The sequence below is a fragment of the Rhinichthys klamathensis genome, unplaced genomic scaffold (genome assembly GCF_029890125.1).
Source record: "Rhinichthys klamathensis goyatoka isolate OS25496 unplaced genomic scaffold, OSU_Roscu_1.1 h1tg000384l_1, whole genome shotgun sequence".
Taxonomy (NCBI): domain Eukaryota; kingdom Metazoa; phylum Chordata; class Actinopteri; order Cypriniformes; family Leuciscidae; genus Rhinichthys; species Rhinichthys klamathensis.
In genome coordinates this window covers 277,631-301,670 of record NW_026606888.1, presented here as the reverse complement: position 1 = coordinate 301,670, position 24,040 = coordinate 277,631, and the positions used below count along the sequence as shown (strand labels likewise).

At 35.7% G+C, this 24,040-nt stretch overlaps 3 protein-coding genes across 5 annotated transcripts; 1 reads left to right on the top strand and 2 right to left on the bottom strand.

Moving 5' to 3' along the window:
* The first annotated feature begins 243 nt into the window (after positions 1-243).
* si:dkey-284p5.3 (uncharacterized protein LOC557830 homolog) lies at positions 244-7,116 on the top strand. Its single transcript, XM_056233946.1, has 4 exons — positions 244-512; positions 4,551-4,805; positions 6,787-6,837; positions 6,941-7,116. The coding sequence occupies exons 1-4, from the start codon at positions 434-436 to the stop codon at positions 6,958-6,960; spliced, it is 405 nt and encodes a 134-aa protein (XP_056089921.1). The 5' UTR covers positions 244-433; the 3' UTR covers positions 6,961-7,116.
* A 2,250-nt stretch (positions 7,117-9,366) lies between these two features.
* rida (reactive intermediate imine deaminase A homolog) lies at positions 9,367-15,772 on the bottom strand. 3 transcript variants are annotated; one of them, XM_056233940.1, is made up of 6 exons: positions 15,589-15,765; positions 13,793-13,898; positions 13,503-13,557; positions 13,343-13,411; positions 10,492-10,547; positions 9,367-9,502 (listed from the first exon to the last, which is right to left on the bottom strand). In XM_056233940.1, exons 1-6 carry the CDS (start codon positions 15,651-15,653, stop codon positions 9,443-9,445), a joined length of 411 nt encoding a protein of 136 aa, XP_056089915.1. In that variant the 5' UTR covers positions 15,654-15,765; the 3' UTR covers positions 9,367-9,442. The 3 variants fall into 3 exon arrangements, with proteins under 3 accessions (XP_056089915.1, XP_056089916.1, XP_056089917.1); XM_056233941.1 differs by lacking the exon at positions 15,589-15,765 and adding an exon at positions 15,256-15,386; XM_056233942.1 differs by lacking the exon at positions 13,343-13,411 and having other exon boundaries at positions 15,589-15,772.
* Positions 15,773-16,972: 1,200 nt separating this feature from the next.
* Positions 16,973-21,987, bottom strand: stk3 (serine/threonine kinase 3 (STE20 homolog, yeast)). The gene is made up of 11 exons (XM_056233926.1): positions 21,802-21,987; positions 21,417-21,497; positions 21,208-21,336; positions 20,997-21,111; positions 20,738-20,902; positions 19,957-20,124; positions 19,727-19,864; positions 19,452-19,577; positions 19,173-19,368; positions 18,915-19,087; positions 16,973-17,983 (listed from the first exon to the last, which is right to left on the bottom strand). The coding sequence occupies exons 1-11, from the start codon at positions 21,822-21,824 to the stop codon at positions 17,825-17,827; spliced, it is 1,473 nt and encodes a 490-aa protein (XP_056089901.1). The 5' UTR covers positions 21,825-21,987; the 3' UTR covers positions 16,973-17,824.
* Between the last annotated feature and the right edge of the window lie 2,053 nt (positions 21,988-24,040).

Genomic DNA, 24,040 nt, shown 5'->3' with positions numbered 1-24,040 from the left:
TACACATGAAGTAAGTGATGTCATGTTTTAAGTTAGAGTACATTTTCTCTCTCACTAAACGGATGTTAACAGATTTAAATCGATATTTTGGTTTTTAGAACTGAGGTTAAAACATAAAGTGTCACATAGCCTATCATTTCTTAACAAAAATACTGATCATTTTAATCAGAGAAGACAGGAGTTCACTGCTGTTTTAGCATTGAACCGTGACCTGTTACCGAGAGAATAAGGGCTAGTTTGCATATGACTGTCATTCCCACACACTCACCCAATGTGTTACCTGGTTAGGGAATGACTGCTGTCTATATCGAGTGCGCTTTAAATTAGCGCAGTCTTCCTGCATTTGAAGTCGATGCGCGCCGCTGGGCTCGACAACACTCACCAAAGTGCTTGACTTGACTCACTCACTCTTGTCCTGTCAGAGGAAGACACGATGGGATGCACTTCCAGCACTCAGACCACAGCTCAAGACACAACACGACCCAACACCAAACATGATGGGAGCACATCAGGTAAGACTATACAGCCCAAAAACTCACATTTTTGAGCTATATTTTGTCAAATATTGTTGATTTGCAAGGTGTTTCATGATGAGAAGGAAGAATTTCTGGTATTTAGTGTATTTTGATCATGCTAAAATGCATTGTAGATCATTAAGTGAGAGGAAGATTGCAATCTTCAATTGTAATGCCACTTCAGAAGTGCTTCTACGCCACCTTTGCAGTGTAAATTTGGCATTAGTTACTTTTCGGACCCTAGGTCAACCTAACTTGAAATTGAACCCTCAACCTTTGTGTAAGGCACCCAAGATCCCTATCCAGAATGCTGTCATCAGCCCGACATGCAGTTTAGATCTACATGACTCCAGCGTCTCTCATAGAGAAACTTACAGTATTCATTACATTGAAAGTCCCCATGGAGGAACCAAAGGTTAAACGCCATGCCCAGATCCTAAACCATTAGACTTTAACTGAAAGTTACAAGAAAAATTATGTTTTTATGGCTAAGGTGAAAATTTCAAATAGCAATTTGATAACTGGCTTTAAATTATTAACATTAGGAACACTGTGATGTACAGTACAGTTATTTTATAACTATCATGCATTCCATTTTTATGGTCCCGTATATTACATTTACATTTTATATTTAGCATCTGATAGATGTTTTTATCCTATAGTGTTTTTACCTAATCACAAACATAACTTTGGTGTTGCATTGAGCTGCTAGAGGAACAAAATTTCACACTTCAGTACCAAAAATGTGATTATAAATGGTGAAATGCTTCAAATAAACGGTTACGGTTACTCATTAAACTCTTTCCTTTATGTTTACATTCCTTTTAACAAAATGTTGATGATGATTGCAATCTCGTGAGCATTCATCAACTGATACGTGTTTAAAAAGTGCTATACAAATAACAACTGCATTTGAATAGAACTTTGAATTTAGTTGTATTGAATTCAATTTGTCAAACAAATTAGGGAAATGTGTATTTTGTTTTGTTGCTGTGTTTGTTTCTTGAACCATCACAGTGTTTCTATGGTGATTTCTTGGAATTTGAGGAAAAACATTCTGGTGATCAGAGGAGGTCCTCCACACCTCAGGTGCTCCTTCGGGGGTGGTGATGCATGCCACCCTGCTAATGGTTACATTTAAACAAAGTGGGTTCCTCCCGGATCTGAGAAGAAGGTTTCATGTAAATGTTGTGTACTTTAGATCACAGATGGCTGATGATGTCACAAACCTTTGCTAGTTTGCCTGTTTTAATACATCCCTTTTCTTCAGCACCTGTTGTTACATTAGTTTTCATTATTTAACCAGGATGTCAATGTGTTTATTTAATTTTCATTTAACTATTAACAGTGCAGCTTCAATAATAGATTATACCAGGCTTTAGTTTGGAGGGTTACTGTTGAATTTAAAGTAGGCTTATAAAGAGTTGTCTTGTACCTTATCGACACTTGATACACAGAAGAGAAGAGAGAAATGACATAACAGATGTTTGTCATATTTCTGTTAATGAAATGTGAACTCTGTGGAAATTATTTAAATATAGTAAAATGTGTTGAACAGAGCTGAGTATACTGAACTCGGTTTGGAAGATGAAAGCATTTTCAAAATAAATTTAAATTGAGGTGTGTAATTGTTGCGGTAACCTGTCTGAAAACAATTATTTTTGTAATTCTGTTCGGTGACACTAAAATGCAATTAAATAAGGAATGTGAATGACGGCTGTTTGAATCTGTGGAAATTTGTGGAATTTTCAATGGAATTTTGTTGTCACAGATTCTATGCAGGCCTAGTTGTACTCCATTTAATATGCCTAAACATACTGTATGTGACCGATAATATGAGGGAAATAATAGTGAAAAAAACACTTCTATTTTTTTTAAACCACTTCTATTTTTTTAAACCATTATTAATATTATTTTAGATTTTTTTAAATGAAAAATCAGTGTGATTTTAGTATCGTTGATATACTATTATGGCTTTTGGTAATATTTTCAATTAGATGTTTTATATTTTGCTTATATTTTAATTTTAAAGTTTTAGGAATTTTGTTAATTTTGTGTTTTAAAAAAAAATATATTAGTTTTTTTTATAGTTTTTATAAAGTTGTAAGTTTTATTTAGTTTTAGTTATTTGAGTACTTCAAATTAAACTAAAAGAACATGACAAATGTTGCCTTGGCAATAGGGGTATTGTTTGAATTTTAATGATTCCGATTCCAATTCTTACGGATTCCCAGTTTCCATTCGAATATGGTCAAAAAAGAAAAGCAAAAAAGAAAGAAGTCAAACATTTAGATATCAAACATATTTATTCTGTCTTTTTGGAAAACATTCTGTTGCAGCTAAATACCATGAAAAAAAAAAACAGCAGTAAACTAGACTAACTAATTTAAATTTCAAACATTATAAGGACAAGTGTTAGTACAGTCAGTAATACACAACGCATTCTCATCCCAAAGCGTAATATTTTGACTCTTTTGCCAAAGCGTCTATGTCCAACGCATATGGCACCCTTTAGCGTCAATATAACACGCTTCGGTTTTGGGTAGGTTTAGGTCTGGGGTAGTGTTAGGGTTAGACCACTAGGAGCCGCCATATATCTGCGTCTCATATGACGCTAAAGGGTGCCATGTGCGTTGGATATAGACGCTTTGGCAAAAGAGTCAGTATATTACGCCTTGGGATGAGAACGGGCTCTAATACAATAAGAACAAATAAGCAAATTAGCAAAAGCACAAATACAACTAAGTTCAGAAATTAAAATCAAATGTAAAACAACACTGCAGTTTTCTCTTTCTAAATACGATAAAGATTAATCCTTATTAAATTTACAAAAGTTATTCAGTCAAGATCAGTGAGTGATTTTCTTTTTCTTTTGCTCTTTGATTATCAGCAATGGCACAGATGACAGCAGGTTTATTAGGCTTTCTCAACTGTTTATGTTTGCTTAAAACATAACCGACTGTGTTTATGAGGATATTTTGACTTAATTGTGTGTATTTTTCCATTCAAGCGCAAGAAGACTCAAAAGAGAACTCAATTCAGTTTTTGTGCACTATTTGAGATGCAGCTTTCTGTGCGCACGCTCTGGATGTTCCCAGCACAGAAAACAGCGTGAGCACCAATTACCGAATTGTTCTCTTTCGCGTCTTCTTACGCTTGAATGGTTTAAAACAAGATTAAAATGCGCTCACAGGATTCGATAAGCAGAATCGAAACAACAAGTATCTGATTCCTGACCTTAAAGGGATACTCCACCGTTTTTTCATATTAAACTATGTTATTCCCTTAACTAAGACGAGTTGATGCATACCTCTCTCGTCTCAGTGCGTGCACTCAATCGCTCTGGCGCGCGAGCCATTTTGATAGCACTTAACTAGCCCAGTTCATTCATTAGGATCCAAGCAGAGAAGCGACCAAACACCTCCAAGTTTTTCCTATTTAAATACAGTTACGCAAGTAGTGTAACTCGACCAAGAATGGTGACACACAATAAAACATTGCGCTTTTCTAAGCGTGTAAAGTGGATAACTATAATGTATGAGATTATAGCCGAGTTGAAGTGCTCCCAAGCACTTGCTATGGTATTCCGCCATACATTAGTTATCCACTTTACACGCTTAGAAAAGCGCAATGTTTTATTGTGTGTCACCATTCTTGGTCGAGTTACACTACTCGCGTAACTGTATTTAAATAGGGAAAACGTGGAGGTGTTTGGTTGCTTTTCTGCTTGGATCCTAATGAATGAACTGGGCTAGTTAAGTGCTAACAAAGTGTCTTGCGCGCCAGAGCGATGTAGTGCACGCACTGAGACGAGAGAGGTATGCATCAACTCGTCTTAGTTAAGGGAATAACATAGTTTAATATGAAAAAACGGTGGAGTATCCCTTTAAGTATCCGATTCCAGAGTTGGAATTGATTTTCGATTACCAAACTTACTCGGCAACTAGATTAATTAAAACATTTCTCTTTCATTTCAAGTAGTCATTTTTTATTATGCTTTTAAACTTGGTTAAAATATTTGTCTTGATCTCTAAGGGACAAGTAATGAAAATGGGGGTCCTGCAGCAGACAGTGAGACCATTCCAGACCAAACCCAGGCCGAGGAGTCTCCACAGACATCCAGTGCAGCTCCTGTTCACTCAGAGGAAATACAGAGCTCTACAGCTGCAGTAGCTCACAGTGAACCAGAAGCAGCTGCTGCTGAGGCCATCATGTCTGAACCTGCGGAATCCAACCCCTCCATGACAGCTGAAAATACTGAAGAACCAGCACCAGCACCAGCACCAAGTGGTATGTTTCAAATTTTTAGACAACAAGACTAAAGTCACTTTTCTGCCATTTTCAGTGAGTGAAGTGTCCTCAAAAAACCCGTCCTTAAACGAATTCTTCTCAAGATCAAGATACATTATACCTTGTGTTCTGTGCTTGTGTATGCAAATGGTTTAGCTAGTTACCAGGGACGTATCTCTAGATGCAAAACACCTTGCACATTCTCTTTTAGCAATGAAGACTTCCTCAAATAACTTTGTATAATTGTAAAAATTTAAAGCACCATATTTACACATTCATACTTAACTTCACACTTCAAGTGAAAGGTGATGGCAGTGGTTTAAATTGGTAATAGTGTGTTTGTTTAACTCTAGTTTCCTGACAAGTGTCCTACTGACTGTTCCATAACCAAGGAGTACAACACTGCCCGGCTTAGTTTCACTTTCCAGCCCTGGTTACCGAACTGAGGGTTTCTATGAAATAAAAATTATTCCATCTGCTTGTCTAACAAAGGATAGGAGAACTAAACCTTGAGAAAGAAAAGATAAGATTTTGGCAACGAAAGCCAGGTTTCATTTAGACTGACAGGTTTCATTTTGTAATTATGTGAATATGCAATAAATCAGTGGGTTTCAAACTTTTTTTATGAGCAACCCTTTTTTCTTTTTTAAATTGGCGTGACCCATACAGTAGCATATATACAACCATTTACATGGAATTAAGTCAAGCCTTACAAATATATAGGCTGTGTCTGAAAACTGATAAATGCTGCCTTCGAAGGACGCATTCCAAGGTCGGAAGGCATCAAGGCACGTCTGAATGCAGTGTTAGTTTCACTTCCCGTCTCCTGAGATTCCTTAATTTGATCGATTTTTGAAGGCAGCATAGATCTATCCTTTGCTGCCTTTGATATCCCACAATCCTGTGCTTGTCAGTTGAGTGCCAAAATTAAAGATGGTGTCTGAAAGTTGCGGCTGGTTGTCAGTTTGTGTGTAAATGTAAGTTTTTTTTTCCACTTATGATGTCATTTCTGGCGAGAAATTACCATTGTAGTCATTAAATATTCACTTCGTTTTCAGAGCGAGATTGAGCTTATTCGCGGATCCAAAATACTGTTACACAACATTTTAACTAAATTTTTATATTACATTTACATTTTTCAACTATTTACGTTCCAAAACTGACTGCGTTTAACTGAGTTCTCGCCAAGACAGGTATTTTGACATAATTTTGTGTATTTGACCGTTTAAGCGCAGTGAGCCACTCATTTTGGTACTTGCCAGGCCTAGGACTTTACGTTTTGTTTTGCGACAGTTGGCCATGAGGCGGCTGCCACTTACTTTCGTTTTGTTGTTTGTTTATTTTGTTATTAAAGTTATTGCTGGTCCCTCCTCCTCTGAGTCTTGAACTTTGTTATATACATACTGTATGTATATATATATATATATATACATATATATATATTGATTAAAATCACATTTTCCTAAATCATCCTGGCAACCCATTTTTTTAAGTCTCAGGGGTTTGAAAACCTGTGCAATAAATAATTGAATAAAAAAAATGTATGCATTCTTTTCATCTTTAACCATAGTTATTTTGGTCAAATCCTAATGGTGGTGAGGGCCACAACATGACTCATTATCTGAATTTCAAATGTGAATGACAATTTATCCACCGATGCAAATATCTTGGCTGCAATGTGGAAAAACGTTGACATTGACAAATACATAATGACTAACCACAGAACAGAATACATACCAGAATGCAGCAAGAAATAATAAAAAGGGTTTAAAACTAGTTTTAGTAAGTACAACTTGAGAAACCAGAGAAGATAAACACACAGGACAAGTCCTGAAAAGAAACAATTGCCAAATGGTCTCAGAAGACTGCTAAATGTATAATATGTATAACAATTTCAGTTTATTTTTATATTATTTTATTTATCATGCGAGTTTTAAAGCCTAAAACAATAAATTAATTAGATAAATCTATATTTCCACAGAAAACACAACTGAGGACCAGGCAGATTCCTCCCCACCAGAGGAAGCACCTGGTAAGTAGGGTTATATAATTCAACACAGACCTAAACATTTTAGTATCTCTTGAGGATAAATGTCTTATCTGATTGATTTCCCATACCACTTCATCTCTTTCAGCCTCTGGTGAAGATAGTTAAGTGTGCAACAATTGACACAGTTACTACAGAATCCAGATTCAACCACAATAAAATCAGGATTTCACATGAATGGTTTAAAAATACAATAGAACATTAGTTTATTTATTATTATTATTGCTTGTTCGTTGCCAAGAAATAGACCAACTGGTCTTCAAAGACTCTTTAGTCAAAGTCAAAGACTTTTTTGCCTGTCTTTATATACACAGAATAAGAACACAAAGTACAATAATAATTGCTGGCGTTATTTAGAGATTTCAATAGTTATTAATATTTCATATTGGTGCCTCTTCTTAGTGGCTTTACCCTTAGATAAAGATGCGAAAAAGCCAAAGAAAATATGAAAATTGTGAAAGTAAATGTGATATTTATATAATGCAATATTTTAATCAACTGAACTGTTACAGTGATCAGTAAAATCCATGCATGTTATATACATTTACAGTGACAATGGAAAAAAATATGTAAAAAATAGGCCTTTATTTGTTTTATTTATTACATGCAAATGTTTTCCTTCAACAAACAACAGATTGAACTGAACTTTGCAAATGGAGGAAATGTAATGTGTGGCGGGATAATGACAGATTTGTAGGAGTTTAAAAATAAAGTTTTACTTGAACTGGGTTTTGAATGGTTGCTATTATAGATTAAGTGTATTTAATGATGAAAGATCAACAGTAAATTCACAAAGTAATAGTAAAATTTCAATATCATGATAATATTAGCAAGAATGCAACAGAAGATATTGCCCATGGAAAGGAATGCTTTTATTGGTGATTTTCAGAGGCGGACAGAGTACAGAGCTTTGTTACTTGAGTAAAAGTACAGATACCCCTTGCTAAATTTTACTCAAGTACAAGTAAAAGTACTACATTCAGATGTCTACTTAAGTAAAAGTACTAAAGTACTTGTTTTAAAAAGTACTTGAGTATCAAGAGTACAAGAGTAGATTTTCTAAATATTGCATTACTAATCTAATGCCACAGTGCTTACATTTATGCACAGAAACGTCCTACATGGAGTTATGAAAAATGTTAATGTTAATACCTTGGAGAATGTAAAAGGAATTGAAAGTAAAATCAAGTCATTTTCATCTTTTTACCATGTTGCTTTATTTAATTTAATTCAATTTTTGGGGGGTCCCATCTTTAAATGCGGGGACAACACACACACACACACACACACACACACCACATGTAAGGGTGCCGCTGCCAATAAAGCACCAAAAAGCTGTCACAAAGAACCGGCAAAAGGAATGATTATGAATATGTAAAATATAGCAAGGAGATATTTTATTTGTTAATAAACAAGTGTTTTCTTTGTCAGTGTCGGCTAGATGAAGTTGACGATGCTGACTCGCGATCTTCAGTAGTGAACGCGCCAGAGAGAAATGCACATTTCATACGGATTACATAAGCAGAGAGCAGTCTGTAGTCTGTTTTCTTTCGTTTTGAATTTTTCTGTTTAAAAGTAGACATGTCTGTGAGAGGCAAGTAGGCTACCTTATACACTGAGTTTCGGTTCATTTATGAGACGAGATCCAGTTCACGTGCCAGCGCCTCCGTTTCTTATCTATCGTCTGCTATTTACTTCTTATTTATTAAACCCAGGCAAGTGGTTGATGAAACATTGATTCAAATTAAGATACAATTAATGCAAAACGAAATTCAGGTTAAAGAAAGGTTTTGTGTTTTCTGTTTGATGTCTCTGTGAAAGTTTTAAAGCATTTTTTATGCCGCTTTCAGAGCGCTCACGTCCGTAACGGAGAACACGTCCATAACATTGTTTTTTCCTCATAAATGCAAACCCGAAAAATAAAATAAAACAAAATGAATATTTTATGTACTGTGGAGACTGAGCGCCAACCCTTCTTCATTCGCTGGGTAGTAGCCTACTTTGGTTTGCGCAGTGTAATTCACATAATCAGTAAAAATATATTTTGCCTCCTAAAGTTTTTTTTTTTAAGAAATCAGAAATCCCTCGTGGCTACACCACTGCCACATTTGAACCTGACTGTGTTAAACACACCACATACTCAAGAACATCAAATCTTACATTAATGTGTAATATAAAATCTGACCATGGAGTTGACTTTGGCGGAAAGCTGAAAGTGATTGCTGATAGGCTGTCCCAATCAGTGGCGCCTGCACAATCCAATCACGTTTGAGAGGGAAACAAACGTTTTTTTTTGTTTTTTTACTCGGGTACTCACGGTTATGGATAGAAATGTATTGGAGTAAAGAGTACAATATTTGCCTCTCAAATGTACTTGAGTAAAGTCATGAGTACTCCCCAAAAATGATACTCGAGTAAAGTACAGATCCCTCAAAATTGTACTTAAGTACTGTACTCAAGTAAATGTACTCCGTTACTGTCCGGCTCTGGTGATTTTATTTTAAAGATTACAAATTGGTAATTTGTAATCTTGGATGCAGTCTCCATAAAACTATATTTACAATTTGTGATGCATGCTGGGGTCATATAGTCAGGAGGCATCTGTGATGGGTCCCAACACAGCGACGGCCTCAATCTCAACAAGCCCCCCCTGAAAAACAAAGTGAAATTAAAATGAGGTATGAATACAAATAATATATTTTATTGCAATATTTGTATCTTAATCTATTATAATCATATATAATCAACTAGATTTGTACATTTTCAGAAGAAAATTTGAGTGGTGGTGGCCATGTAAAAGTCACTGAAATGATGCAAGGGTGGTTGCCAGGGTGTTGCTATGTGGTTGCTTACTGGCTCAAGTAAAAAGAGCTCACCTTAAGTCTTAATGACATTCTGGTTTCTACATATGTTGCCGGTCCCTCCTTCAATGAAAGTTTATGGGATTTTCTCCCTTTTAGTGAGTTGATCACTTAAAAAAGGAACAGTGCACCTCTCCTCTAGAAGTCATATGATTTGAGGTATCATTCATATCCATAGCTCAAACAGTGTTGGATGGGTTACATGCCAAAATATAATATTTTACACTACTGTTCAAAAGTTTGGAGAACAATCTGTTTTTTCCCCCAAATGTATTTGAAAGAAGCCTTTTATGCTCACCAATGCTGCATTTATTTGATCAAAAATACAGTAAAACTATAATTTTGTGAAATATTAGTACAGTTTAAAATTATTGTTTTCAATTTAAAATTTCATTTTATTTATATGGCAAAGCTGAATTTACAGTGTTCAGTGTCACATGATCCTTCAGAAATCATTCTAATATGCTGATTTGCTGCTCAAGAAACATTTCTTATTATCAATGTTGAAAACGGTTGTGCTACTTAATATTTTTGTGGAAACCGTGATTTCCCCCCCCCCCCAGGATTCTTTGCTGAATAGAAAGTTCAAAAGAACAGCATTTATTTGAAATACATTTTTTTGTAACATTGTAAAAGTCTTTGCTGTCACTTTTGATCAACTGAATTAAAGTATTTCTCTATAAAAAAAATCTTACTGAGCCCAAACCTCTGAACGGTAATGTGTAGTTAGCTGGTTGGCTTAGCAAACACCACTAACTAACCTGCGCTTAATACTTACTCTGGGCAGCGCGGATACTTGATAGGCAGCTCTAGCTGGGAAATTGCTCTTGAAAACTAAGAGGAAGAAACAAAGAAATGAAAAAAGAAAGTCAGACAATGGTAAACTCTAGGTTCTTTACTGATGACAAAGATGACCGCCAGTAAGGTTAAATTTGACACCTTGTGTGTCTATAAGCTATATCCTATATCCTATCTATAAGCACCATCTTACATGGTTGACTACTGCAGTTCTTGTGACATGAAAAACAGAGTTGTAAAGCCCGTTCACACCAGCAAACGATAAGAAAGTGTTCTAAAAATCGTTCTAAATGTAAAAGAACAGCCGAGTTCACACCACAACTACAACTAGAATCACTTTCAGTGATGTTTTTCGGTTTTTCCCCCAGCTGACGAATGACAAAAAAGACTCACAGCCAATCAGAATCCATCCTGCTTTAAAGAGCTCACGCATTTAAAGGGATAGTTCACTTTGAAATAAATTTTTGATATGTTTTAGCTTACCTCAAGGGCATCCAAGATGTAGGTGTCTTTGTTTCCGCAGTAGTTTCAATTTTGATAATTTTAGGTCAAACCGTTCTTGTCTGTCAGTCATATAATGCCGGTCTATGGTCACCACCTCAAAGAGCATGCACAGAGAAGTCCAAATTAAACATGATTTAATGACTCGTAAATGTAAGTACACATTGATGGCCTAAGACACGAAACGAGCGGTTTGTGTGAGAAAACGAACAGTATTTATATCGTTTTTACCTCTTGTAACCACAGACCGAAGCGCCCACGCCCTCAGATCACTTGGACGTGGCTGTGTTTACAAGAGGTAAAAACTATAAATACTGTCGTTTTCTCACACAAACCGCTCGTTTCGTGTCTTAGGCCATCAATGTGTACTTACATTTACGAGTCATTAAATCATGTTTAATTTGGACTTCTCTGTGCATACTCTTTGAGGAAGTTACCATAGACCGGCATTATATGACTGACAGACAAGAACGGTTTGACCTAAAAATATCAAAATTGTGCGGAAACAAAGACACCTACATCTTGGATGCCCTTGAGGTAAGCTAAAACATATCAAAAATTTATTTCAAAGTGAACTATCCCTTTAAAGTGGCAGACGACTAAACTGGAGCACGCGCTTATAATAAACAGAACGATATCGTCCGCTGGTGTGGATGCTAATCGCAATAGTTATCATTCTAGATGTGAACAGGTCTTTATCCCTGTGTTTATATGTATTATTAATTGCATCATAAGTTACATGAATCTGAGTATTTGTTAACACTGTAGGTTTGCATGTCACATCATGGAAAGTTCTGTGAGGTAGGAGGCAGTGATGATGGGTTGTCCTCGTAGCGAGGAGGCTTTCGTTTCACAGAATTGCACTGTATCTCTTTACACGCAGACAGGATAGGATTACCCATCAGCATTGTATTAAAGAGGAAATACCAAGGACTGCACAGACACATCATTGTGTAACATCTGAATAATCAATAACCTGCTTAATGCATACCGCCAGAGTGCAGGAGGGGAAGTGAAGGTTTTTTAGGGAAGGTATGTTGACAAAAAGCGCATTGCCATGCTTGGTTTTAATTTCAAAACAAATGACACCCAGCGTATCTGTATCAGGTATCAACACTTCTAATATAATGCTTTTTATTACCATTTTCAAGACCTTCACAAAATAATGTTAAGACCTGCACATCCTTTCCATCGGCTTCAATGCGAACAAACAAAATCACCCTCTCAAAAGAGATATACAGTACAAATGTACAATGGACATTTCTGTGCATTATGATTTTTAAAGAATCATTTTTAAAAAATCTATCGTGTAATTTAAATATTGGACTGAAAATATAATAATAATACATTTTTATATGGGGATACAAATAGAAATATATCAGGACAGGAGTATCATTCTTCTGTTTTAATTCACTTTTATGCATTAGACCGGCTTTACGTACGATTTCAAAAAACAAAGAGTGATAATGAAACCTAAGTCTTCACTGCGGTGTCAGTTTTTTTAAGACCTTTAAATAGTGGATTTAAGACTTTTTGATGCTGATTAAGGCCTTATTCAGGGTTATTGCAGGTTTTATCAAGGTAAATTTAAAGCTATTTTAAGACCAGGTAAAGAAAATGTCAGGAATAAATTAATGGGAAAACTATTTCAATATGTCAATATGTCAAAACTATGTCAATATGTTCTCTAAATGTAAATGTTTAGGGAGAAACACAATGAGTTGTATTAGCAACACTTCAGAAGTTTGACAATACAACTTACGACAGATAACCATTACTTTTTAATTTTTACTTGAATTTAATCGCTTCAGAAGGCCTTTATTAACCCCCAGCCGTATGGATTACTTTTATGATGGACGGATGCGCTTTTTGGAGCTTAAAAAAAGAGGCTCTATTCACTCCCATTATAAAGCTTGGAAGAGCCAGGATATTTTTTAATATAACTCTGATTGTGTTTGTCTGAAAGAAGAAAGTCATATACACAAGGGATGGCTTAAGGCATTTTGGGGTAAACTACACTATTAAGACGTTTGTCTCTGATTTAAAACCTTTTTAAGGCCTTAATTTCTGTATGGGCGAAGTAAGACTTTTTAAGACCCGCAGAAACCCTGTTATTTTTACATTAAGGGATTTAACACATTTTAAGACTTTAAGGACACACTGATAGTCATTTTTGCTACACTTTTAGAATGAACACATTATACATTAATATCATTCCCAAGAGGTTTTCTATAATTACCACGACCACTAAAACTAAGGGAAACTTATGGTTGTATGTTTAGGGACTCTCTGTGGTGAATTATGCCTTTGTGGCTCTCATTCATACTCACACTGCTTGTAAACATCATTGACGTTATTGAAGTCATTAATGTCTGCCAACAATACTGTGGCCTTGACAACTGCAAAAAATAAAACAGAAAAAAGCAGACTTTGAAATGCCTGAAACCTTGCATGGAAGAACTGACATGTAGGTGATGGTTGATGACGTACCATTTTCATATCCACATCCAGCAGCTTTCAGAATCTCCCCCATGTTAATGAGTGCCTATAAAGTTGTGAGGAAAAAACACTGAAACATGCACTAAGACCATGTGTCCCATTTTAGTGAAAATTACTACTTTGTGTAATAAAACATGGTACTTTGTGTATTAAAGTCAGCATGAAATCAAAATGGACTCCATTTACTTAAGTTCTAATTCGTGTTGTTGTAAACGATTAATTTATTCCAAACTATGTTAATCTAAATGTAAAAACTATCTACTGGTGCTGTCGTTTGTCACCTGTTTGGCCTGAGCCTGCACTCCTCCTGCCACCAACTGTCCTGATGCTACGTCCATTCCCAGCTGTCCTGAGATGTACATTGTGCGGTCCACCACAACAGCCTGGCTGAATATAGAAGCAATATCATTTAAAATGTGAATTAACAGTGAACTCTGACTTAGGAAGGAAAAGTGATGTTTACTCTCATTAATGTTGTCCTCCTCTGCCTTCTGCTGGTATAACCAGTACACTGCAGTAATAACAATCAAGTTTACTTGCCTTGTTAAGGTAAATCTTATTTTAATAGTTTGGATATTATTAATTATAAACTGGATGCTGGATAGATAGATAAGATATCACTTATAGAACACCAAGATCACATAGAAGTTCAGCTTGAGATCACAGTCCAAGTTAATATGTGTCTAATACAAGACTACTTCAGAAAGTTATATAATGGAGTAAATGCTGGTTCTTTTTACACAAGTGTGGTTTTGCACAACTGCAAGGAAACCGAAGATCGTCGGTCACCACACACATCAAATCTCTTGATTCATGCTAGTTTGAATGATGTGTCAGTTGATCATAAAGTGAAATGTATTGTCAGAAGTTTGGAATAAATAAGTTTTTTTTTTTTTTTTTTTTTTTTACTTATTACCAATGTTGAAAACAGTTGTGCTGCATAATATTTTTGTGGAAACTATTCAAAAGCTTGGGGTAAGTTAGATAAAATAAAACAACAACAATCCTTTTACTCAGCAAGGATGCATTAAATTCAACCCAAGTGACTGAACTTATTTGAACTTTTTATTCATCAAAGAATCCTGGAAAAAAAATTTATCATGGTTTCAACAAAAAATATTAAGCAGTTTTCAACATTGATAATTAAAAGAACCATTATTAATAATTTAGCACCAAATCAGCATATTAAGAATGATTTCTGTGATCATGTGTTTATAATATATATTAACAATATATTAAAATAGAAAATTAAAATAAATTAAAAATAGAAAACAATATTACTGTTTTTACTGTATTTTTTTATTAAATAAGTGCAGCCTTGGCGATATATATATGCTTATATAAAATGTGCCAGAAATGCCAAACAAGAAAAATAGCAGGTTGACCTTTGGTCAAATCAATGAACTTGACACCTCCTCTTACTGTCTATTGGTCGAAACACAAACACCCCCATTGTAATGACATTCAAGTTATTATATGCAAAATATTTTTATAAAAAAATAATAATCTAAAAACCTGTCGCTTTTTTGTTTGCAAATACTGAATTAAAGTTACAAAAATGTAGTGCTACAGAGACACTTTTTTATATTGGGGGTTAAAGCCCCTTGTTAAAAATGATGAAACAGTTGTAGTATGGAGCACTTCCAAAATCATATTATAATGCATACAATCCCAATTATACAATTTAGAAAAGTTTGGAATCTAAATGTGTTCTAACATTAAAGTTGGTTGACAAGAATCTTACCTGTATATGCCCTGTCTAACAGGGGCTTTAGCTGTATATGGGATTTTTCTATGAACAGAAGACATCTCGTCTAAACAGTATATGAAAATTTGCACAAAAATCTAAAGCACAAAGTTGCTGAGTGCGCTGTCTAAAGACACGCCCCGAACAAATATTGCACTGCAACTTATGTCAGGCCTTTTGTTGCACTAGACGTACTGTAAAATTCATAACTGTCGGTGCTTTAGGTACAACTTTTTTTTTACAGTATATGGGTAAAACACACTTATCCATATGCTAGAGCATGTCACGTGTGCGTTTATTATTGCGGAACATAACCATCTGACTGCTCACCTGTAAGGCCCGATCGCGGCAGGAGCTGCTGCAGTGTGAATGATCTTCCTAATAACCGCAGACATATTTGAACACTGAGAGACCCGTGGATCACAAGTTAACTACCAGTTGAGCTGATGAATGAGTGTAAAAGTCTATGGTAAAAGCAAGCAGGTTTGTAGAGAATCACTTCCAGTAGGCGTAAGCGATTCCTACCGTAACAATCCAAATATAGAGGCTTTAGTTTAGATGCAACCTATTCATTTACATTTCGCACAGTTCGGAACTATAATTATTATTTAAAGGAAAGAATTAGAAGACAGAATATACACTTTAAAATGATCTGTTTCGGATCTTTATGCATAGGCTAAATTAAATATAGATGTTGGCACTTGGAAGAAGTTCATAAATCAGAGTCTGTGTAATAGAGTGATTACGGTAATTCGTGTAACCAGTGGATGAATTCATCTTCACGAAAGGCAGTGGAGTGGATAGTTTTAATGCCCGGTATAACTGTTTAAATTACTTAATTTACTCTCTTAATTACTTGGAATTTTTTGTGTTCGTAGTTAAAAATCTAAGTATTATGCTTTTTTAACACCAAACTGTTAAGTTGTTGTTTCTGCCAAACTTCTGCACAAGCAAATGTAATAATTTAATAGATAGATAGACATTTGCTTCAAAAAGAACAATTTCCGAATCTGATCAAATATGTTAAACTGAGAAAAAATTACAACTAGATTTTACTTGACTACATTTTTATTCATTTTCTAGTAACAATCACAATTTCAATTTCCCTTTTGTGTCCAGGTTTCTCTGTATATTTAATAGCTAAAATATATTGTTAAAGAAGTCCAAATGTGAATTAATGAGACGAGTAACAGACCTTTATTCAAAAACTCTGATAAAATGCAAAAACTCTGGTGCAAAAAATAACATACAATAGGAATAATGCAAAAATAAATTAGAGTGTTCAGTAAAGACGTGCCTATGTAAATGTCAGAGTATGAAACAAACTGATATAACTCACAACTGCAGGAAATGTAAGGCATTGATAACATCCCTAACTATATTTTAAAGAAAGAAAAAAAATTAAAATTATTAACTGACTATACTTCAAACCAGCTCAGATTCATAGACATCATCAGTCCACAATCAGGGAATAAACATTGTTAAGAGTCATTTAAAAACTACATCCTTCTCTTAAAAGATTCAGTAACATTTTAGGCCATTCACATTACTGGCATTGTTACATTACTGTCCTTGAGTTGCCGTATTGCTTATGGTAGGTATGGAGAGACTCAATAATGATGGTACCATTCCCATAATGAGAAACACAATATCACTGCATTGAAATCTTTGAAACAGACCAGAAGAAAGAGTTTGAAGCCGAGCAACCCCTGAGATAAAGCAAGAACTTTAAAATGGGGCACAGGAAAAGTAGTTCTCACTCACTTCCTCACACAAACATTTGCCACACTTTATCAAAGAGCCAGTGGCAGTGAAGAAAACATAGGGAAGATGACACAGAAACATTCAGAAACTGAGAAAATGACATTGAGCATAAATAAGCCATGCATATTTACAAAGCTGTGGACAGATGTTTCAAACCTTACTTTGTGCTGAAGAGGAATTTTGATGAAATGGGAAGCATAGCTGCAGTAATGGTCCCGTTTCTCTAAATTAATTCCATGAAAAAGATCCCTACTGTAACATGGTCCCATATTAGCAGAATACTAACCTAAAGCTTGGTGACGCAAACTTCAAAAAAAGGGTTAACAAGCACTAAGGCATTGTCTGCTTTTGATTGTCTTTGGTTTAATAATCCATTCACACCTAAAAATGACTTTGCAGCAGTTCAACCAGCATTTCTTATGAATTCAGCCACAAAACGTTACATTATCACAGTTATTTTTGCCTTGGCTTCATTTACAGTATAAGAAAAGTATTAACCACAGATGTAGAGATGGCTGAAATAGTTTTTGGAAATTAGAGAAAAGCATAAACTTCATAATATTGTGAGGGTGAGACTCAATCTTCTCTATTTAGGATGACATTTGAATTCTAAAGAACAACAAAAAAGTTCTTGATTGAGTATTATATCTTGATTTTTTTGTTTTATACATCCACTAGGGCCTTCTTCTAAAGTAGAAACAGCAGGAGTTTAGAATAAGATGCATCAGTACAAAGATTGAACACAGGAGGGAACATAAGATCTGGCCAGCCAGCTTTGAAGCTTCAGCATCTGTGAAGTCGGTTAGAAGTTCTGCTGTCTGCGTTTCTTCGCATCCATGGCGTCGAGAATGGGTTGCCTTTTAGCCGTGTAGCGCTGCCGCAGTTCTTCAATCTCTCGCTCCATCATGGGGTCCAGAGCAGTGAGACGCATCTGGAGCTCCTCAAAATCAAGGTTTTTCAGCTACATAAGACAGAAAAACTCATTCAGTTTAATCAGCTTTAGACATACAAATAGATCTGCACGATTCTGGATAAATTGAGGAACACAAATCTGAATAGACAACTAAACTTATTTAAGTTTAGTTTACCTTAATAACTTCATTTACTAGAGGTTCTGACAAAATGTTAATTGCTGCTGTCTATTTAAGAAAAATATTTATGTAAAAAAAAAAAAAGCTTGAGTGAATGATCAACATTTTTGAATGAATCTTGTGAATGAATGGCTGCGCCCGAAATCGCACTCTTGAGTAGGTAAATAATTTGAATAAGTAATTACTTCGCTGTCACTAAAAAAGTATGTTCTATATGAATGTAATCTGGACGTACTACATTCGCCATGTTGTCAATATCATGTGACCAATCAGCATCAGTTGCTTCGCTTCACTACCATTCACAAATCCTCTCCTCTGGCCTCATGGGATAGTAAAGTGTCCATCGTATGCACTTCAGAATCTCGCTAGGTCAACCAGGTTCCTTTTGCATTCTCTTTTAGTACAGTGAATTCGGACATACTTCTTTTGTCACATGCTGTTTTTCGCCTACTGTATAGTGGGGAAGTATGTCTTTTGGATTCATTGACAAATAAAACAAATTTAACAGTCACTTGTTACCACCTACAGGTCAGGTGCTATGATGTATTTGCTACAATATTTAAAGCGTCAATTTAATTTTCATACCTATACATGACAACTGCTCTCTCTGGGTCAGTGGCAACACCAACGAAGATTTGAATGTTCTGCTACGATCGTACCGGTCAAAGGTTTAATACACATAGCCGTATCATTGTCATTTAGAAAGAAGATTGCATGGGTGTTTGAACTGAGATTACGAACTTTAACAATTAATCATGCAGCTAACACAAAACGAATCAAAACACCCATCAAAGCACTTACAAAATCAAAATCTCCATCTTGCGGCACTTTCCAATTATCAGGGAAAGCGGTCTTGGAAATTAAACACGGGTCCTGCTGGTTGTGGTTATAACCCTCTTGAGCTTTATTTGAGTCCTGCTTGTCAAAGTAGTCCATGAAGGATGGACGCTGAATTTGCTGAGATGTAGGATTTCCTATTTAGAGGATAAAACATCAGATTATACATTTCTCAAAGAGCCACAAAAATGTTAATTAAAAGATAAAGACATAAAGGCTCACTCCTCATCGAGCCGAGATCTTCCTCTTCTTCCTCATCATCGCTGTTGATGACCATGGTGCCCAGGTCAGACTCCAGCATTGTGCCATCGTGCGCGATCATGGTCTGAACGCCATCGCTCATGGTCCCTGTGGCCCGCATGGTGCCGTCGCTCTCCGAACTAGACTTCATCATGGTGCCGGAATCTACTTCCTCCTCCTGTAGAATGCAGTCACATATGACATCAGCTAAAACACAAATGCTGAGCTCATCGTAAACTGAACAACTGATATGCAACTCACAGAGTTCTCATCCTCCTCCTCCAGCTCTCTCTGCTGCTCCTCCTGTCTCTTGATCTTCATCTCCATGGCCTCTGTGATCAGGTCCCGCAGGAGGATCACTGGTTTAGCATTGGTTATAAAGGGATGCTGCCAAACAGACAAAATACAAAGTATATTAGATGTTTATAAACACTACTTCATGGAAAACCCCCAAACTAAAATAGAGAGTGAATTAGTAACTGTATGAATCATAAACAGGAACTATTAGTTAGCAATACAAGGCTCTTATCACACACCTGCAGCAGTTGAGTGGCCGTCGCTCTCTGCTCTGGGTTCTTCACCAGACATTTCTTCACAAAATCTGTGAATTCATCACTCCACAGCTCTGGCTTGCGGAACGTGGGTGGAGGGTTTGTGGGAATCATAAAAATAGCCTGATGACACAAAAGAACAAAAACAGACAGAGTCACCATCCGGTTTCTTGTCAAAATGTCAAGTCAAAGACTTCTCGGTGTGTTCCACTCACTCTCATTGGATGAATGTCTGCATAAGGAGGCTTTCCTTCAGCCATTTCTATGGACGTGATGCCGAGAGACCAGATATCAGCCACACAGTTGTATCCGATCTCCTGGATCACCTCTGGTGCCATCCAGAAGGGTGTCCCGATAACTGTGTTCCTCTTTGCCATTGTGTCCTATTGTGGTCAGTATAAATAGACATAATTACATTAATTCATGTAACATGATACACCACCAGTTTGGACAAACTTGACCGAAAAATATATTAGAAGAACATAGATGAGAGAAAAACGTTTGATCTGAATGCTTTAAATTAGTTTTGTAGTCAAACATAAATAGTTTTGTCATATTTTTTTTTTTTCAAAACCAACTTTTTTTTTTAAGGATGATTTGGACTCAGAAAGAATATATATAATCTGGGCTTTTTTTGAAGAAGCTAAAACTACTAAATCTGAATTTAAACTGAATTACATTTTTATTAATTACATTTAATGTTTATGTTATGTATCTTAGTTTTATGCTAATATGGGACCATGTTACAGTAGAGAGTCTGGTATGTAATCTTTACAGGAACTAATTTAGAGAGAAACTGGACCAATAAAGAAAATTCAATAACATCAACGTACGTACAAACAGACAAACAAACAAAAAAGAAAAGCGCTGGTTCTTTTATATTTTCGATGACTTAACTATTATTCTAAAAAATAATAAATAATCAGTAATGTCCAAACCTTTAACAAAAAATGTATGCAATTTTTCTACATTAAAGCAGATAGGTTTAATACTCACGGTAAGTTGTCCAGCCACTCCAAAATCAGCTAGTTTGGCATGGCCTTCTGTGTTGAGAAGAATATTCCCAGCTTTGATGTCCCTGTGGATTTTCCTCATGAAATGGAGATATTCCAGACCTTTCAAGGTGGATTTGAGGACAGTGGCGATTTCATCCTCGGTGAGCTTGTCATGAAAAAAAAAAAAAAAAAAACAGTGTTATTAAGCATGGGATGAATCTGTATAGTGTATTTATAGTTATAATATTTTCATATTTTACCGTTTTATTGCGCAGTCTGATGATATCAGACACCGATCCAGCGCCACAGTACTCCATCACAATCCACAGATCTGTGTTCTTGAAATAGCTGCCATAGTACTTCACCACATAAGGACTGTTAAAATACAAGGATAGAGTAATTGGGAATTACTTAAGCCCAATAACAATATATTACTAAAATACTTTATTATTAATTCATGAGCTGCTTTACCTGTCACATTGCTGCATTATGGAGATCTCTTTGATGATTTCCTGTAGGTCTGATTCGACAGGAACCTGTTTAATGGCCACCACCTGGCCTGATTCCTTGTGGATGGCTTTAAAAACACTGCCATATGATCTGAACCAAAAATAATTCATTATGTGAATATTTCATACAAAATGTATTTAATATAATTTAAGTATAAGAGTGGTACACACCCTTCTCCAAGTTTTTCAAGGACATCAAATACTTCCTCTGGCTGCTTGGTAAGACTGTCTTCACTGAGTTTCTTCAGCTTACTGTCATGAACAAGACAATCGTACTTTATTTAATGCATAAAACGTCAAGGGTTCAGACACTCGCAATTATAATGTAGCTGTTAATTGTAACCCACACTTAGATGTACCAATTAACATAACAACTGTAGGTCAGAATACGTTCAAGCGTTCATTTTGTAGATATAACAACGAACATCAAGATATCAACCACACAATCTATTCTAGTTCGTTCAATGATATGAAGTTTCAGTTTGGTTGGTGAGATGAGGCCTGTAAATATTAGCTTGGTTGATAACTGGTTAGCCGAGCTGGCCATTTCACTTACTTTTTGGGCACCGAATGCTCCATTCTTGTTATTCAAATGAATGGGTATTTTCCGACTAATTTCAAACAGTTTGTTTGTTCAAAACCTAAAGAAAACAGCAATAACGCATGTTTTGTTTGGACTTTAAGGAAGCACTGCTGCTATCTGTCTTTCCGTTCCGCCGCCGCTAACAACGATGTGAAGCGAGATGACGTGTGGGATTTTCCATGATAAACGGCACTTCAAAGTAAAGGTCCCGCGACCTTAATAAAATATAATACCGTAAGTATCCACTCTTTATAAAATAATGACAATCTTTTTATGTATATACTACTAAGTATTTCGCTTAGCAACGCTGAAATGATGGAGACATTCACTTACAGTGTTTCCGTAAATAACTTACATTTAACTTACAGCCAGTTTGAGGCCCAGTTTCACAGACAGGCCTTAGATTAAGCCAGGATTAGGTTTTAGTCCAATTAGAGCATTTAAGGAGCTTTTATATAGTATGTGACTTAGAAAAAAACATGATTGGTGTGCATCTTGAGACAAAACAATGGCACTGACTGACATATTTTATGATCAGTGAAAGTTGCTTTCAGTTAAAACAGCTCAAACATGCATTTTAGTTTGGGACTAAGCTTAAACCTTGTCTGTGAAACCGGAGTGAGAGTTACAGTTGTAGTGGATTTCATTTGTGTCATATTTAGCTATTTAATGTTGTTTTAAAGCCTCCACTGAAAGATAAAAACATGAGTTTCCTCCCCACATGTTTATGGGGAGAAATAAGGCTGATGTATGCAGAATAAAACATATAGGCCTGGTTTCACAGACAGGGTTTAGATTAAGCCAGGATTAGATTTTAGTTCAATTAGGACATTTAAGTTGCTTTTATAAACATGCCTTAGAAAAAAAAACATTACTGGTTTGCATCTTGATACAAAACAATGGCAGTGACATATTTTGAGATATGTCAGTGCAAGTTGCTTTCAGTTAAAACAGCTCAAACATGCATTTTAGTCTCGGACTAGGCTTAAGCCGTTACCGTGAAACCGGGGGATATTGGTGTTCAGTTAGTAAGTTCCTGTTCTCTACTCTGTTTGGCAGAACCATGTTTCAGAGTACAACACTGGGTCGCTTTGTACTGTCTTATCCCTCTGCCAGTCCGCTTGTTCACAAACCAGAATCGGTGTGTTGAGAGCAATGACCATTTTTAAGGACAGTTATTGAACTGTAATAAAAGCAATATCACATTCACGCTTGTTCCAAAATGCTGATTATCAGCATGTCATAGTCTTGAATTGCTGTTGTGGAATCATGGGCAGGGCCATGAAACTGTTTTTGCAAAAACAGGCAGTAATGACACCAAAATTTTAGATAGCAGTGAAAATTCACAATTCTCTATTCCAATTTCGATACCATAGCTTAAACTACTAGCCTAACTAATATCAATTTAAAACATTATTAAATACAAATAAACTGTCAGTAGTAGCACAAACAAATACAACAGAACAAAGATTTCAATTAGATAAGCTGTGCTTTTCAGGTACGTTTTTCAGGTTGGTCCAACAGTAGTTTTCAGGTATAAAACTTTAATAAAGTAATCAAATGTAAAATAATCACTGCATAGTTTTCACTGATTTAGACATAGATTTATCCAAGTTATTAAAGTAAAAAGGTTATTCAGAAGAGCAGTAAGTGATTTTCTCTTTGTCTTTTGTTGTTTGTTAGTTGTTTGTTTGGATATACTGTACTACTCATGTGTTTTTCTCTCAACTATTTACGTTCACTTAAGACATAACCTATGTTTAGTTGGATACTTTGTGTAAATCTGTTCTTTCAACCGCAAGACGTGAAAGAGAGCTCAATTAATTATTTGCGTTCTCTGCGCTGTGTGAGACAGCTTTCTGGGCGCACATTTTGGATGTTTGCGCACAGAAAACTTCCCACAGCGCGTGAGAAACGAATGGGCTCTATGCACGGCGGTATTTCCGGTGAAGGTCTAAGGATGCTGGATTACTTCCCCCGATCGTAGAGTCCAATGCTATACCGAGAATTTATATTGGTTTTTATACTCTATTGCTATACTAAAGAAACGTTAGTCACAAAAACAGACAAAACAGACACCCCTTTGTTTTGTTTATGCTTCTTTGTTTATTATATTAAATAAACATAACTATATATAAAATTACATCTAAACGTATTAAAGTTTCGTTTTAAAGACGAGAGGACAGTAAATTTTGAAGACTCTGCCATAATC